This window comes from Ochlerotatus camptorhynchus, unplaced genomic scaffold (assembly GCF_037179485.1).
Source record: "Ochlerotatus camptorhynchus isolate MF236.1 unplaced genomic scaffold, CSIRO-AGI_Acam_v1.1 ptg000065l, whole genome shotgun sequence".
Classification (NCBI taxonomy): Eukaryota; Metazoa; Arthropoda; class Insecta; order Diptera; family Culicidae; genus Ochlerotatus; species Ochlerotatus camptorhynchus.
Genome location: NW_027040555.1, coordinates 405,986 through 424,938, shown reverse-complemented (window position 1 = coordinate 424,938; position 18,953 = coordinate 405,986). Strand labels below are relative to the sequence as shown.

At 39.4% G+C, this 18,953-nt stretch overlaps 1 protein-coding gene across 2 annotated transcripts in view; it reads left to right on the top strand.

Annotated features, from left to right (window-relative positions):
• The window catches only part of rk (rickets), a 298,721-nt gene that overhangs the window by 230,601 nt on the left and 49,167 nt on the right, over positions 1-18,953 (top strand). For both annotated transcript variants that reach the window (XM_065216633.1, XM_065216632.1), the window contains exon 2: positions 12,776-12,847. In XM_065216633.1, coding sequence (XP_065072705.1) covers positions 12,776-12,847 — 72 coding nt within the window. The remainder of the gene's footprint in view (positions 1-12,775; positions 12,848-18,953) is intronic.

The window sequence follows — 18,953 nt, the reverse complement described above, 5'->3', positions numbered from 1 at the left end:
CATAAAAACTGTAGACTACAGTGCTGACACCACCAATGGTGGTGGCTTCAGCAACCCTTCTTCTTGGCAGAGGATTGAGCGCTGTACCGGACGAAAAGAAGGATTCCTATGATTACTCTCAGAAATTTCTTCCAAGTTTTCTCCGAATTTTCTTACATTGTTCAACGGAAGTTTCTGCAAACTTTCCGTTCGAACAGTATCACCTGACTTACTTCAAATGTTCTACTGGAAGCGAAAATTATTTCTATCTGACTTTCCACGAAAGATTCTTCTGAATTTCGACTAGAATGGGGTACGCTTAGAGATGAACTTGGGACCAATAAGCTAGTCAAGTAGTGAGCCATTTTAAAATCGTTAGTTTCCACTGGTTGATACTACTACCTTTTATGGAGCAGCATGAGGTGGAATGCCTATTCTAGCCGAACTTGGCAAGCTGCCGCTACTCAAATTTCATCAACCAGTGGTACAGCAAAAATGGCGTCACAGTGGTTTCCAAGGAGATGAATCCGGCCAATACTTCAAAACTAAGGTCAATTGAGGAATACTGGTCAAATGTAAAGCACACCCGGAAAAAAATAACCACACAATTACCATAAAATAATATAAAATCACAACAAAATCTATTGCCGACATCGATCCTATTGTATGTATATCATACAAGTAAATTTAAAATATTGTTATTACAATCGATCTACAATACGTTCCATAGAGCATGAATTTTCAACAGTAGAAAAACATGTTAGTGGTAAATGACTCAAGTTTATTCGGGAAAAAGTGATTTTCTGTACGGTTAAGATACATAACAACCCCCTTGTTCAATTGTAGATTTCCACATTTACCATATATTCTATTGTGGAAACTATAACTTCTATGGCTATTTTATCGTTGTTGACAGTACAATTTATTTTAAGTACAATCAATTCTATTGTATGGCTACAATACATTTCATTGTACCTGTATCGTTCTTTTTTTTACGGGCATACTGAAGAAAAAGGGTGGAACTGCAATTGACCTGAAGGATTTCAAGCGGAAAAGAAATTCGGCAGCCAAACAAGTGGGAACAGGATGATGGGCTCGTGCACGAAATTAGAGCAATGGCCTATGGTGCAGTTGACAATTCAGAGATTCTGCGATTTACGGAGTTTTCAGTAAAAGTAAAAACTACTGGGTTGATTACTGAAAACTGAGCTGTTTAAAAACCCAATAAAATTTTACTGACTTCACTAATCAAAACTCTGTGTGTACAACACATGTTGGCTGTCCTCCTCGGAATATCTCGTGATCCAGACTGTATAGAAGGTTACAGTCTTGGGAAGATTTGTTCAGTAGATCAAGGACTTTTGGTTGGTGGACAGAAGTTCAGATTTGTTTCACTACGTGGCATTAGTATGCAAGTGAATTTCCCGAATATGCTTTATATTGGGATCCATGCCATATAGAAGAATACAGTCTTCGACAAATTTGTTCCGTAGATTAAAGACTTTTGATTCGTGGACAGAAGTTCAGAATGTGCTCACTAAATGGCACTAATGTGTAAATGAATTTCTTCAATATGCTAAGATTCTTCTGAATTTTTCTGTAAGTTTCTTCCTGGTTCCCAGAAGTCTCTGTGACTTTGTTTGTGTTTTTTGACTCCTAGAAATGCCTTTCATCTTTTTCTGGAAGCCTCTTCCAGCATCCACCGGAAATTTATCACAGATTGCGTCTCGCTTTCGCTTGAAAAAATCTTCTGCCGGAAGCTTTTCACACAAAAGTTTATTCCAACTTGCCCAGCAAATTTCTTTCAACTTTCCTCATAAGTTTTTTCATGTTTCTCCGGAAGTTTCTTCCAGCTTCTCTTCCAGTAATGTATTTCTACTTCTTCAGATTTTATTTTAATTATTCCCTTAAGAAGTTTCCTCAAACCTCCCTTTGAAGGCTCACCTAAAAGTTTCTTCCTATCGATATATGATGATGATATGATGATATTAAGCTACCACTAATTGTTGCAAGACAACTATCGGTAGACTGTGGACTATCCTCGCTGTTCGACTTTAATAAGCTCTAATTGTACTCAACCTGTCATTGTATAAAGGGCCAAAATCCGTTTGGGTGAATCCGTGGGCAACAACGCCTACACGGCCAAGCATACCAACTCAGTGACTGAGAATATTTGACTCAGAGAATTTTCTTTCCATACGAAATTTACTCAGATTTGGAAAAAAAAAGTGCAGTTACTCATAGCTTATGAGTAACAGCGCTTTTTCCAAATCTGAGTAAAAAGCTTATGAGTAACTGCGCTTTTTCCAAATCTGAGTAAATTTCGTATGGAAAGAAAATTCTCTGAGTCAATTATTCTCAGTCACTGAGTTGGTATGGTTGGCCGTGTACGTGCATCCACGGGATAAATGAGAATCTCCTTCCAGTAACATCATCCAACGGGTAAAAAAACAGGAGGTTGTCCCAATGAGTGAGGAGAAGAGCCTGCTCTCTATTCACGAAATGTTATAGAAAGGGAGTTGGAATTTCCACTTTCCCCATCCATTTCGCTTCAACCGGGTGCCCTGGCGGACCCTCCCGTACCCAGCATTTAATGTTTCAAATAATAATGGAATGAGAGTTAAGAGAAAAATAAAGGAAGAATCTCACCCGATATGTTGCAAAGGAATCCATGACGTCACGATGATTTTGAAGAGATCGCATAGATATGCTACCGGTACTTCTTCAAATGGTGTTAAAAACAGCTCTCTCTCTCTCTCCGTTTCTTCGTCACACAGCAGCGTAAACCCCCCACAACCACTAAACACACTCTAGCTGTTCCGACTACAGAGATATCAGCCCTCGGGACACAACGGCTTCAGTTCACCAGTAAACAGTCTGGAATATGCCCCTCACCAGCCGAATCAACGCCTAAATCAGAACCGACAACTACAGTGACCGAAAACAAACGCGTCTAGTAGCGGCCACGGCACACTTCGATTGCATTTCTGAAACACAACCTCAACGCAAAAATACGACGACGACAACATTTGACAAGCGCGAATAGTTTTTCGAAATTCGGGGTAATATTGCATTCGGGGAAATGGAATTCAAATTTATGTCTTAAGTCCAGTATAGGCATCCAATTGGTTTCGAATGTAGCAAGCTTCATTTGTTGTCGCTGCGATAGAATGATTTACTTTTTTAAAGCTGCCAATCAAAAATCGAAATATATAGCCACCATAGGACCTTGGTACATTACTGTCACATTCGAAACGCTCCTATACAACTCTCTTATCACCGAGCGCCACTTGAAAGCACATGCATCCATTTTCCGCATCAGCGAGAAACCAAATTAACATCAGTAAGCATCGTCATCCATATATGCGACATCTGTTTCGTCCCATCGGATACCTCGGATTGTACCGTCCTGACACGTGCGATGTTTATGACCACATTCAATGTGTGCCGTAGATTTACCGGCCGGCACCCAGACTTCCCCCCATTGACTTGGTACCTAGATCTACCCATCATTCGTGTGCCACCGAAAACATGAGGGCCAATAAAAGGCGTCGGGCTTAGGCGCGTCATAAAACAGACATTTGATTACACACATACACAAAAACACACACTCACATATCCTGTGATGGCTTCCGCTTCGCCGGCGATGCGATGGTCCCAAACCTTCAAAAGCCAATGTTCTTCCTTTTTATAGCATGTAAAGTCATATCGCGTTATATTCCATGTCAGCGGAAAAAAGCATCCCGCCTGTCATCGGTTGACGTCCGATGATTTACTGCTTTGGAACGCGTGGTTTGGTAAACGAAAAAATCTCACCCACCACCGCTGTGACAGTTTGCCTCCGCTTCCGCCACGTGTCAATTGTCGCGACGACGGTGACCCCTGCTTGAATTTGCCCTGAAGAATTCAAATCTCGTGTTTTCCGAAGATCCAATACATAGCAGCGGACTTGGATAGATATATTCGGTGTTGAAAAAAGAAAGGATGACTACTACAAAAACGACATCGAAACCGGTGACGGCGGCGGCGACGGGATTGTTAGTGTTCGCGTATAACGGATTTGCTGGGTAATAGGTATTAAACTCAAGGATGTTTGCCGGGGTGCTTTGGCAAAGTGACGCTTCGGATGATAAATTGGTTCAGATCTCCGGACCCGTTTCACGCACGAACGCGGTTCCCTGCGCCTTTCTTTTTTTTCCTCAGCGGCGGAGTGCTTTCTTGGGATCGTTATCCTTTATTTTTCTTTGTGTTTCATTCAGGAAACGGTGGAAACATTATCGTTTACTCCTGTTGGGATTTTTGTTTTCCGAGGATCTGTGTCAATAGAAGTGTGTGGTCTCACGGGGAATTTCTGCGTTAGGGATGACACTTGGCTGTCTTGTTAGGAACAACAACGGTTAATTGAGTTGTGAACGGAACGGAGTGCAATCGGAGGGAGGGATGAATGAGATTTTGGGAAAACATAGCATTTTGGGGGGAAATTTGTTTCTTTATCCTTCCCGTGTGGTATCCATTCAACTTAGCCAGTGGATGTAAAGCAAGATCATGATGCAGACGGCGGATTCGATTCCCGGTTAAATAGATTGGATGTTCCTGCAATTTTCCTGAAGTTATCAAAAGTTGGGTGCTCACGCAACTTCTTTTAGTATCTTTAAACCAACGTAAGCATCTCTGATCCTCCCTGAAATTTCCTCAATTTTCCTAATGTACATGGATCTTTTCTGAATTTCTATAGTTTTTGTGGAAATTTCGGCACTTCCTGAAGTATTACGAAACATCTGTCTCTGAAGCACTCTAAACTTCTGTATCGTAATTGTTTTTTTCAGTGTAGTTGATGTTCTTTGATCTTCACTGATGTTTTCGGGATTATCTGTAGTTCTTGCGATTCTCCTGATGTTTTTAATAATGTACTTCCTTGAAATTCTCGGAACTTTTGAAAAAAAAAAATCTGATTTTTTTCTGAAATTTTCTAAACTTATCTGAAGCTTTCTAACTCCTATGATCTTCCTGGAAAGCTGGGCACTTCTCAAAATGTCCATCTTTTTAATTTCCTGAAATTAATGTAACTGCAATAATCTTCCCTGATGTTTTCACAATACTTGAAACTGCCTTGTGGTTTGGGAAACTAAAAAAAGATTGTTTTTGCATAATCATCATTAAACAGCGGCGCCGGTGGTGTAGTGGTAAGCATCATTACCTCTCACCCCAGTAGGCCTGGGTTCAATCCCAGTCGGTGCCGCCGGTCATGAGTTGATGGGTCGATAGGAAAGATATAAACTTCTTTGGAGTTTTTGCAATTATTCCGTAGTTTTTAGAACCCGAACCTAAGCCTGAAGTTTAAAAGTTTTCCTTTGTTTCCTATGAACTTCTGTGAAGTTCCTTAAGTTTTGCAACATATTTTTTTTTAATTTCACCTAGAATTATATGTACTTCCCTAAAATTCCCTTAACTTCTCTAAAGTTCCTGTTATTTTCCTGAAGTTAACTCGCCAAATTTTTGTAACAAGAGTACTCGCGCGATGTACTTTGTACAACAATGTGAGTTTTATATTGCCATTTTGCTGCCGAGCTACCAATCGATTTGAATTTCCTCCAAATTTGTTTTGAACTAAACAGACAAAACTTTGAACAATAGTTCAGCATTTTCTCACTACGCGGCGCTAGTATAAATATCTCAAGATCCTGACTAGATAGAAAGTTACTGTCTTGGGCAAAATTGTTCAGGGGGCCTTTTAGCTGGTGGACAGTAATTCAGAATTATTTAACTTAACCCTTATGTGATCGACAGGGTACCCGGGTACCTTTTCAGATTTCAAGTTAATAAATTACGAAGTTATTTTCACGACAGGAAACCAGAATTCAGTGATATCTTAGCCTCTAGTGGCCATAGAAGTGTTTGGGAAGAAACCCCTGCAATATGGGTATCAAAATTCATGAATTTACAGCAGGAGACTGTTTATCATAATTTTGTGGTCATCCGATGGATTGTCCCCGGGACGGCCATTCCGGAGTAGGTTCTTGTAGGACCTCTAGTGGCCATAGAAGTGTTTGGGAAGAAACCCCTGCAATATGGGTATCAAAATTCAAGAATTTACAGCAGGAGACTGTTTATCATAATTTTGTGGTCATCCGATGGATTGTCCCCGGGACGGCCATTCCGGAGTAGGTTCTTGTAGGACCTCTAGTGGCCATAGAAGTGTTTGGGAAGTAACCCTTGCAATATGGGTATCAAAATTCATGAATTTACAGCAGGAGACTGTTTATCATAATTTTGTGGTCATCCGATGGATTTTCCCCAGAACGGCCATACTGACGTAGGTTCCCGTAGGGCCTCTAGTCGCCATAAAAGTGTTTGGGAAGAAACCCCTGCAATATGGGTATCAAAATTCATGAATTTACAGCAGGAGACTGTTTATCATAATTTTGTGATCATCTGATGGATTGTGCCCGGGACGGCCATTCCGGAGTAGGTTCTCGTAGGGCCTCTAGTGGCCATAGAAGTGTTTGGGAAGAAACCCTTGCAATATGGGTATCAAAATTCAAGAATATACAGCAGGAGACTGTTTATCATAATTTTGTGGTCATCCGATGGATTGTCCCCGGGACGGCCATTCCGGAGTAGGTTCTTGTAGGACCTCTAGTGACCATAGAAGTGTTTGGGAAGAGACCCCTGCAATATGGGTATCAAAATTCATGAATTTATATTAGAAGACTATTTATCATAATTTTGTGATCATCCGATGAATTGTCCTCAGAACGGCCATTACTGAGTAGGTTCTCGTTGGGTCTCTAGTGACCATAGAAGTGTGTTTATGCAATGTCATCTATATGTGCAACTACCCTATCCACTTTACCATTAAAATATACAAAACAAAACAACAATAAATTAGTAGCGAAGCAATCGGTGCACCGTTACTTGCCACACAATTAAACTAATGCAAAAATGATACAGAGGCATCAAAATCTCTCAATTAATAACTGTGGAAGTGCATCTAAAACACTAAGTTGCAATAAGCTTGTAATGCGAAGAACAAGAAGAATATGATGTAAGGTAATCTTTCTTTATAACTATAGTGAAGCGGACGGTAGACTGTGACATTTGTATTTCAATGTGGAGAGCTTGAAAATTTTAAAACTATAACACTTCGGAAATTTCGAATTATAAATGTTGGCTAATAATTCGTTTCGAATGTTTTCCTTAAAATATAAGGAATAATATACGCATGAGTGAAACCCGTTTTCAAATCCGAAATAAACCCAAATGCTGTTGTAGTGGGCCATGCTTTATAAGAACTCAAAAAGCCAAGTGTCTTCACCTAACCGGGAAATTTTTCTATTGCCGATTTCATTTAGTAGTGTGCAGAATTTGTAATGTTTCACCGCATAGACAGATTGTGTAATGTGGTCCTTGATTTGTTTTTCCGTCGAACTTGTTTTCCGTGCACCAATGCTACCGACACCAGAAAGGCAGCTTCCACACCTGGACCCTACCTATCGACCCATCAACTCATGAACCGGGGACCAACGGCTTAACTTTCCTTACGAAGAAAGGCGTGATCAGAGATGTTATGCCTCAGAACATCCCGGTGGCGCCGACTGGGATTGAACCCAGGCCTGCTGGGGTGAGAGGTAATCACGCTTACCACTACACCACCGGCGCCGCTAATGTGTAATGTGGTCAGTATAAGGTTTTTACAATAGTTTTAGTGTTTTAATTGCCAGAGACGAACCAGCCTTCAGACTCTTAAATAATGAATAACAAATTACAAAAACAATATTTTTTGTAACTTTTATCTCAGCTAAATTTTTGAACAAAGTTTGTTTCTTCAGATACACTACTACTAGAAAAATCTATAGAGGGGAGTGTTTATACGTAAATCTGCTTTTTGTAAAAAAATTCTTGTATGCTACAGTCTACAGTCTTCGTCAAAGAAAATTAACCTAACGACCACATCGTAGCCGCCGTAAGTGATGTTCCCGTACTTTTTGCTGTTGGGCCGCATCCGCCTATCTCGACTAATGATGTTCGTAGAGCAAGCCTTCGTTTGAAAAATTCTTTCAGCACTGGCCCTGACGGAATCCCTTCCGCGGTTATTAAGAACTGTATTGGAGTGCTGGCCGCATCTTTAGCATCCATCTTCAACCTCTCTTTGGATTCTGGGATCTTTCCCGACTGCTGGAAGGATTCTTTTGTTTTTTTCCTGTCGTCAAAAAAGGCAATAAGCATTCGGTGTCCAACTTTAACAACTTATACCTATGCTCGAAGAACAGCGCAATGTTTCCCTTTTGATGTAAAAGAAACTATGATACACAAAATGCAGTTCTCTTGCTAACGGGCAATCAAATAATGACTAATGAGTAGGTTGGTGTGGTTTCAGCAATCATAACTCTAGCGATTACGTTTCCCTACCTTTAGCCGTGTCTTGATTTATGAATGACCTCGAAACAACATTGTAAAAATCTGTAGCTTTCAAATGATTTCTCCTTGTCAAAAGCAGCTATATAACTTTCATTGGACCATTACCCTTGAGCAATCAACACTGACCACACATATAGATACATGTATGCTAGCCAAGTGGCACGCTTCATTAATCTCAACCGTCATTTTGGACATCCAACAACCCGGGAACAACGACGACAATGTAGACGCTCTCGTAGTAAATTTTATTGCAACTGTCTGACTCACCGTCTGGTCTGCTTTTGGGTCCACGTACCACGTGTAGCTTACTGAGGGACTTCCATTTGGATCAGTTGTTTTTTTTTACCATTTCCAACTTTTTCCACACGTTCTTGGTTCGTGTTGGAGTACCTTAAAGAGTTTTGTTTCGTTCGATTTACTAGCTGTATTTACGTGGGAAATTGTCATTATTTCTTAAGAAAACGAGTCGTCTCATTTTGACGGGATACGTTAACCTCTCAAATAGAGCTTCCATTTCTCGACGGTTTTCTCCATCCCGGGATTAGGGAAATACAAATTTGAAATCCCGGGAAATACCGGGATCCTGGGACGTTGACAAAGATTATAGAAATACATTGATGCATACTTGAATAAATTAAAAAAAAAATCAAAGAACACCCGCTCGTCAAAAGAAGATGGCTTGCTGTTCCTGTTACTGGACTTAGAAGCAATCCAAAGCAATGTTTTCGTGTGATGATATGTTTTGTTAGACAAATGTTGCAATAATCCATGATCTCCATGGTGTCACGAAGGCAAGAAGATAAACTCCAGTTGAGCAGCCTTTAGATTTGTTTGACCGAATTTTTTTTTTAATATGGTCACTTTAACGCTCTTGGGTCATTCGTGACTTATCCGGGGGTGAGATTTGAACTCGTGACTTTGGCGTGAGAGGTATGGATGCTAACCACTACGCCGGGGTCGCCCCCGGTTTGACCGAATTAAATTGGTAACTCTTAAGAGTTGATGAGTAGTTGAATGCCCATGACGAAATCCAAACTGATCATCTGCAAAAATTGAGTTCGCATTGATGTGAAGCATCATTCTCTTCAAAATTATCTTTTCAAAAAGTTTGCTTATTGAGGAAAGCGGACGGTAGCTAGACGCTTCAGCTGGATGTTTATCCGGCCTTAAAATTGGAACAACTTTTGCATTTTCCATTTTTCAGGAAAGTATGCCAAATGGAAACATCTGTTAAATAATTTTACCGAGAAAGACAAGGTAGTCTCTGGGAGTTTTTTGATGAGGATACAGAAAATTCCATCATCACCTGGAGCTTTCATATTATGAAACTTTTTAGTTATAGACCTTACTTCGCCCAAATCAGTCCCCCAGGAATCATCAAAAATATTTTCCCGAGAAAAAATATTGATTCTCAATAGGACTAGTAAGACCCAAACTTAAATTATGGGAATTCTCGAATTGCTCATCAAGTTTCTGAGCTTTTTCCTAAGGGCAGATAATCGCTTTTTAATTTGTTTTTGCAAATCCCGTCGGATAACTTTCATGGCAGGATCGCGTGTTCTTTGATATTGTCTCCTACGGACATTTTTAAGATGGATCAAGAGCTGAAGATCGTCGTCTATTATAACTGAATCGAATTTAACCTCGCATTTTGGTACTGAGGCAGCTGTAGAAGTAAATAGTCATAAATTTAAGAGCATAATTTACATAACCTTGGTTTGCAAATGAATGTTTGGATTGAAGCGAACGGGATCCCTACGTTGTGTTTTTGTGATACTGATTGATTAATTATAAAGAACACCGATTGTTTTGCCGTCTTGCCATGGCGGAGGCATACGACACACTGCACTGTTGTATTGTTTATTTGTATTCGTTTTTAAAGTAGCTACAGTGGGTAGGGTAGTTGTACATGTAGATGACGTTGCACAAACAAAGCTATATTCCATAAATGTTCGATATTGTTCCCAAATTATTTCTTCAAAAGTTACTGGAAGGTGATCAGAACCGAAACCAGCATGGCTACAAATTTGACATGAATCAGTTAAGACCAAATCAATATTGGAGGGATTTCTTGTCGAAGAAAAGCATGTTGGGTTGTTTGGATATTGAATAGTGTAATAACCTGAAGAACAATCATCAAACAGAATATTACCACTGGAATAACTTTGAGCATTATTCCATGAGCGACATTAAAATCATCAATAATGAAGAATTTAGACCTATGACGGGTAAGTTTCTGGAGGTCACCCTTGAGAAAATTCTTTTGCTGGCCTACGCATTGGAATGTCAAATAGGCAGCTATAAACGTCACTTGTCCAAATTTTGGTTCAACAGAAACTCCCTAAGTTTCAAAAACTTTGGTTTCAAATGAGGAAAGAATTTTATGTTTTTTCGTCTAGGAACAATGATGGCAAAGATGGTCAAAATAATGATCTTTAAAAGTCCGCTTATTTTACTAAAATCCACTAAAAAAATTTAAACATTGACCGTTTTACTGAAATTACTCAAACTTCATACAGACTCTTCAAATAAAGTCCAAAGCTATACTGATAAAGCAATAAATAGTTGTTCAACCACTAGCCAAGATTTCAAATATCTATCTACTCACAGCCTTTAAAAAAAAAATTCCCATACAGGTGTACGCTCAATTTTGAGATAAACTGTAGATCCACCGTTGTATAATTAACCACTTCATTCGAGCAGTTAAATTGACGTTCACTGCCACTCGAACTTTAAAATAAAACATTATTTTGAGATTTTTTCTTCTAGAACCACGAGAAAAGTAGCCGTCATTTTGAGCGTTTCATAAAAAATAGAACTTAGTTGGTCCAGTTTTGTGGAATGGCTGGTAGAAAGTCACGCTAAAACTGCTTGACAAAGTGGTCAATTGGCAATGTACCTGTGTTCTGAATGGGAATTGTGGGTTCAAATACCACCGGTGCCCTTAAGTTTTTTTTGCAAATTTTCTCACACACACGTCTTTTACCAATGATATGGGCTCACCTCTCAGTATGTTCAAACTTTCTCATAAACAACAAAAAAAAAAAAAAACTCGTGAAGGTTTTATACAAAAATATACATTCTGGAAAACTTGCTTGAACGCTGCAGTCCATTGCAAGAACTTCTATTTAAATTATTGCTTGAAACAAATGCAGAGGATGTAATAAATCCTCGTTAAATGTTAAATAAATTTGTTTTGCGTTTCACTTTAAAGGAGTAAAAGTGATTCTATATAAACAATTACGGGATGCACGGGATGCCGAGATTTAAAAATGTATATCCGGGTTTCAGAAATCCCGGGATTCTTCATCCTGGAACATCCCGGGATTGAAGGTCTACTCTCCAGAGCTTTTGCAGTCAATTGGAAGTTGCACTCCTGTGTTTTATATACCTAGCGTGAAACAAAAATATTTGTGAGCTTCAGACACCATCAAACACTTTTGATGGGTGGTGTTAAGACATGATAGCTGCAGGCAGCTGATATTGGATCCTCGTTTCATCAATGCTTTTATGAGCTGGTAGCCTTCTGTTTCGTGTGTACCGTGCAACTTATATTGGAGATAGTCTTTCGCCGTTGGGGTTCAATTGAGAAGGATTGCAAAAATCGGATTACACAGGAATGAGCTCGTTCTTTGTGATGGGATCAAACGCAAAGTGGACGACGAGCAATATAACGAAAAGCGAAGCAAATCCGTGAAATCAAAAAATCTTGTGGCATGATCGGAAAGACGCTGGGAGAGTTGAAGGGTGGTCAAAAGAAGCTCGTCTGGTGTATGATTATGGAACATTTTGTTGGGTTCCAAAGTAAATATGTGCTCATCTGATTATAACCGTACCATCAGTTACAGCAATGTTGGTTTACAATGCAGCCAATGAGAAATTGGGTTTATCGTAGCCCTATTTTCCTGCTACAAAAAGTAGCTGTTTCTACGCATATCCAGGACTGTCCTGTTATTTCCGGAACAATATTCAATATGCCACAGACGAGTGTCCAGCTGGGAAGCAAAGCAAACAAAATACGACACGCAGTAGGAAAAACTCATTTCCTATCCACAAGTGTGTTTTCATATCCCCAAGCGGCTTCGAACTAAATCTGACGTCACGTTATCCTTAATCAGTTGGACAACTGAAATAAAGCAAACTCACAGTATTTAGGTCAAACCTATTATAATAATTCGTTGGGTGCTAGCGATCGGACTCATAAATTAGTTTCATAATCGTTTGAGTTATGAACAAATCATGATTAAGCACATTCTTCGCAGCTGATGCTTGACTATTGGTATCTGCTCTTTCTCACTATCCGAAGCACTTCGACTGACACACATTTTCGACCCAAAAAACACTAACCGCTTTTCCGTTTCTTTTTCTCTCATTCCAGTGACATCAGCAGCAACAACATCTCTAGTTTACCAAATAAATCGTTCGATATGCTACCAAATCTAGAAGAACTGTAAGTATCACTACCAAAAACCACTTTGTGTCAGCGTTCCACTCTAGATTGGATAAATTTCCGACATCGATTAATCAATTCCATTCCAGAAGAACTCTACGATTAATTTACGAAGAGTTTCTCTGTATTTATTTACTGGATGCCACATGGACTGTTAAGTGAAACACGAAAATATTTTTGCAATTAAAACTTTTTCATTCTACACAGCCTGGGGTTGGCTAGAAAAATTCCATCAAGTCGTTTCCAAAGAACCAGCTACCGGTTTCCTCGTTTTCCTTTGCCTTTAGCGCCCTCAGGGTTTCTTTTCTTTGTGAATGAGACTTCAAATATAAGCAGGAGAAAGTGGTAGTTGCAAACAGAATCTTGATGAGGCACAAGTTGCAAACTGTTGCATCGGTGGACGGTGGAAGTGAGTGGGTAGACGGTATTATCACAGACAAACAGATATATCTCTCGGAAGAAAATTCTTCAAAACATATCGTCAAAGATATTTTGCATGCACACTAACAACCTCTATCATGCACATTCCCATTAATTTGCAACCGGAGCTTCCCTCGTTCATACATTTTTTCACTAGTTCCTTTTCCCTCGTTCTGTAAACTTGTCATCTGTGTTGAATAAAAACAAAACAGATGCTAGTCAGTGATGTCGGTGCTACGTTTTGCGTCAATTGCTGCAATCGAAGTGCTCTGCCTCCCGTTGGCGATACTGCCGTACCATTTTTGACTCTAGTTTTACGATGTTTTGAACAATGAACAAGAGTCCTCGGCTCTGTAAAGTTAATTCGATTGAGTTTTATCAAATAAATTAATTTATAAAAAAAAAGTGGTTTGACTGGAGACACATACCACATATCAATCTGAAGAATACAGAAAAATCAGCGCAATTTGCAGTTGATTTTTCTGCATTCTTCATATTGGTATGTGGTATGTGTCTCCAGTGAGATTCTTTGACCTCGTTATCATTTTCAAGAGCTGACTCTACTAAATTGACCTCCAAAATAACTGGCATCACTGGTATGTTTGAAATTTGGCACCTTACGTTAATTCAGTGGTACCACAATGACCAAATGAGAACACATTCCCAACTAAAACCTTATTTGCGAAGAATGTGATTATGAGAATTATGTCTGCTTGTCTGTGGTTTTATGTTGGTCGGTGGTACATTGAAAATAGATTCTTAATTAAAGTTTGGCAACTTTCTTAGAAATGCCGTGCAAATTGAGGTGAATTGGTGAAAACAAGTTAGTGAATCGAAAAATATATTTAGAGTTTCCAGTCCGGGGTCTCGGGATTTTTGAATCCCAGGATTTTATCTCTTCCCTTCGATTGGCGATTATTAAGATTTATTGAAAGTATTACTCAAAGACAGCACTTTTAGTTTATGATCGTTTTAGCTAGAAGCACTCATTTAATATAAGGTCTAGCAGTGAAGCAAACTGTAAACATTCCGACCAAATGATACAATCCCTTTTCTTTTTGGTACATAGTCGAAAATCAGCATAAGCCTTGAGATATTCCTCATTCAGGCATACAGCCATTTGGCAGTATTTAATTAATCATACCTTCACTGATGAAAAGACTCAATATTCAAAGCTTCACCAGAGTCCATCCTTGGATTGTTATCTCGTTCCGTTGTAAAATTCTCCTTCCGGAGGAGCTTCTATCCGTCCCGATTCCTTTCATGGCTTTCATCGTTTTCCCACTCTGTTATTTCCTAACTAAACTGTCTTAGAGGTAAATGATGTAAAATGCGCCAGCGGGATAATGTGACCAACAGCATTTTTTCATAGACTTTTCAATCAAAATTTTATAAGCCGGGAGGAAATGCTATACCCATATGAACATGAAACATTATTGTGATAATTTATTAGCTAGAGAAAGTTCTGAAGAGGATAGATTGATAGTATGAAAATTGAACAGAAGTTGAAATTGATTGAGGGCTATTAAAGCGTCAAAACCCCTCATTCATCCATGTATGACCTAGGTAAAGGAGTGCGCTTGCAAAAGATTGATGAGTTGCGGGAGAGGTTTTGCGAGGTATTAGTAGATATTCAGGCTCACGACGACTTTGAAGATGAGGATGAGGCTTTCGATAAGACTAGATTAGTTCTTATGGATCAGGCTAAGGCACTTCAGGGATCTGAAGAAGCAGAACATTCGATGCGAGCGAATAAGACGCTCACGCACGAGCACGATACACTTGATCCTGTTCGCTTACCCCAGATCAAGCTCCAGGTTTTCAACGGGGATATCGATTAATGGATCAGTTTCCGCGATGTGTACGTTTCACTCATCCACAGAGAGACCGACTTGCCTAAAATGGAAAAGTTCCACTATCTAAAGGGTTGCCTTCAGGGAGAACCAATTTTCCAAAATTTGTTTAATTTGCCAAAATTGTCCAAGGAATTGGTGGCTGACCTGCACACTCTGATAAACGGCTTCGAAAGAGTGGTGCAGAATCTGGATCAAGTGATCAAGCCCGAAGATTATAAGGACCTTGTACTGGTAAACATACTTTTAACCCGATTGGGCTCAGCAACCCGCAGAGGGTGGGAAGAACATTCTTTGACCAAGGAACAAGATCAGATATGGGAATTGTCGCGTTTGTCATTGACGCACGACAAGATACATTAAAAAATGGTCATCCTGGAAAATTCTCGTCAAACAACAATTTCTTGTCGCACGACAAGATCACCACGACAAAATCAAGAATCCATCCAGTCTCGACTATCTATTCTAGTCATATGTCACTCATTCTGTTCTCTGAGACAAAGTCTATATAGGTTGTTTAAAAAGGAGGATCACGACAAGAAACCATCCATTCTAAAACGGAGGTTAGATTTAAAACAAGGCCGGAAATAATGTTAATTTCCTTCAATATTGGTATTTCCTATTTCAGAAAAAAGTGGGAAATACTGCCAAATACCCTTCAATATGAATATTTTCGGAATCGAGATGACGTCTCGAGACCGAAAATCGATATCCAGCGCCATCTTGAAATCCAAGATGGCGGCTTCCGATTTCAGAAAAAGTGGGAAATACTGCCAAATACACTTCAATATGTATATTTTTGGAATCGGGATGACGTCTCGAGACCGAAAATCGATATCCAGCGCCATCTTGAAATACAAGATGGCGGCTTCCAATTTTATAAAAAGTGAGAAGTACTGCCAAATACACTACAATATGTATATTTTTGAAATCGGGATGACGTCTAGAGACCGAAAATCGATATCCAGCGCCATCTTGAAATCCAATATGGCGGCTTCCAATTTCAGAAAAAGTGGGAAATACTGCCAAATACACTTCAATATGTATATTTTAGGAATCGAGATGACGTCTCGAGACCGAAAATCGATATCCAGCGCCATCTTGAAATCCAAGATGGTGGCTTCCAATTTCAGAAAAAGTGGGAAATACTGCCAAATACACTTCAATACGTATATTTTTGGAATCGGGTTAACGTCTCGAGACTGAAAATCGATATCCAGCGCCATCTTGAAATCCAAGATAGCGACTTCCAATTTCAAAAAAAGTGGGAAATACTGCTAAATACCCTTCAATATGGGTATTTCCGGAATCGGGATGACGTCTTGAGACCAAAAATCGATGTCAGAAGCCATTGTTTAATCCAACATGGTGGCTCTCAGATTCTGAAAAACTGTCATATACTCTACAATATGTATGGGTATTTACGGAACGGGTTCGACGAAAATATATGTCTGACACTATTTTGTAATCGAATATGGCGGCTCTCAGATTCAGAAAAACTATCGAATTTGGGTATTTTCGGAACAAGTACTACGCGTACATCCTGAAAATCGAGGTCTGACGCCAGTTTTAAATCCAAGATGGTGGCAAGTGACTTCAGAAAAAAAAAACTGTCAAATACCCTATAATATGGATATTTTCGGAACTGGGTCGACGTGTACATCCCTAAAATTGATGTCTGACGCCATTTTGGAATCCAACAAGGCGGCCGTTGTTCTCTGAAAAGCTCTCAAATTCTACGATATGGATATTTTCGGTACAGGACGCGTGTATGATGCCGAAAATCGATGCCCAATACCATTTTTGAAATCCAAAATGGTGGCTCTCAGATTCGGAAAAACTGCCAAATACCCTACATCATGGGTATTTTCGGAACAGAACTACAATTTATGTCCAACACCATTTTGTAATGCAAGATGGCGGCCATTGACTTCAGAAAAACTGTCAAATACCCAATAAAATAGATTTTTGAGATGACATGTAGATGCCGAATATCAATGTCCGATACCATTTTGAAATCCAGGATGGCGGCTTCCGGTTTCAGAAAAAGATATAAATACAGTCAAATAACCTACAATATGAGTATTTTTGGAAAAAGGAATGACGTCTAGATAATTACATCTAGAAATAGAAAATGAGTGACCTGAAATCCAAAATGGCAGCTACAGGATACAGGAAAAGTTGGAAATACTGTAAAATATACATGAATGTGGGTATTTTGGGATTCGCGGTGGTAACTACGGATTAGCAATTACTGTCCAATGTCATATTGAATTCCAAGATGGCAGCTTCTGGTTGCAGATAAACTGGATAGTAATGTTAAATACCCCCACAACATGGGTAGGCTCAAAATCGATGTCCAACTGTCAAATACCCTTCACTAGTCGGAAAATTGATGGCTGACGCCATTTCGGCATTTCAATTCTCGGTATCTTTGAGCCGAAAATATCCATATTGTAAAGTATTTTACAGTTTTTCCCACTTTTTCTGAAATCGGCAGCCACCATCTTTGATTTCAAGATGGCGCTGGAAATCGATGTCCGGTCCCAGGACGTCATCACGATTCCGAAAATATATATATTGAAGGGTATTTGGCAGTATTTCTACTTTTTTTTTCTGAAATTGGAAGCCGCCATCTTGGATTTCAAAATGGCGTCGGAAATCGATTAACAGGTTTTAGACGTCATTCCTATTCCAAAAATACCCATATTAAATGCCGAAGGGTATTTGGAAGTTTTTTTCCACTTTTTTCGGCCATCTTGAAATAAAAGATGGCGGCTTCCGATATCAGATATTGGAAGCCACCATCTTTTATTTCAAGATGGCCGAAAATCGATGTCCAGCGCCATCTTGAAATTAAAGATGGCGCTGGACATCGATTTTCGGTCTCTAGACGTCATCCCGATTCCGAAATATTTCCCACTTTTTCTGAAATTGGAAGCCACTATCTTTTATTTCAAGATGGCGCTGGATATCGATATTTAATCTCTAGAGGTCATCCCGATTCCAAAAATATACATATTGAAGTGTATTTGGCAGTATTTCTCACTTTTCCTGAAATTGGAAGCCACCATCTTGGATTTCAAGATGGCGCTTGATATCGATTTTCGGTCTCTAGAGGTCATCCCGATTCCTAAAATATACATATTGATGGGTATTTGGCAGTATTTCCCACTTTTTCTGAAATTAAAAGCCGCCATCTTGGATTTCAAGATGGCGCTGGATATCGATATTTGGTCTCTAGAGGTCATCCTGATTCCAAAAATATACATATTGAAGGGTATTTGGCAGTATTTCCCACTTTCTCTGAAATTAAAAGCCGCCATCTTGGATTTCAAGATGGCGCTGGATATCGATATTTGGTCTCGAGAGGTCATCCCGATTCCAAAAATATACATATTGAAGGGTATTTGGCAGTATTTCCCACTTTTTCCTAAATCAGCAGCCGCCATCTTTGATTTCCAGATGGCGCTGAACATCGATTTTCGGTCTCTAGACGTCATCCCGATTCCGAAAATATACATATTGAAGGGTATTTGGCAGTATTTCCCCGTATTTTTTTCTGAAATCGGAAGCCGTCATCTTGGATTTCAAGATGGCGCTGGATATCGGTTTTTGGTCTCTAGAGGTCATCCCGATTCCAAAAATATACATATTGAAGGGTATTTGGCAGTATTTCCCACATTTTCTGATATTAAAAGCCGCCATCTTGGATTTCAAGATGGCGCTGGATATCGATATTTGGTCTCGAGAGGTCATCCCGATTCCAAAAATATACATATTGAAGGGTATTTGGCAGTATTTCCCACTTTTTCTGAAATCGGCAGCCGCCA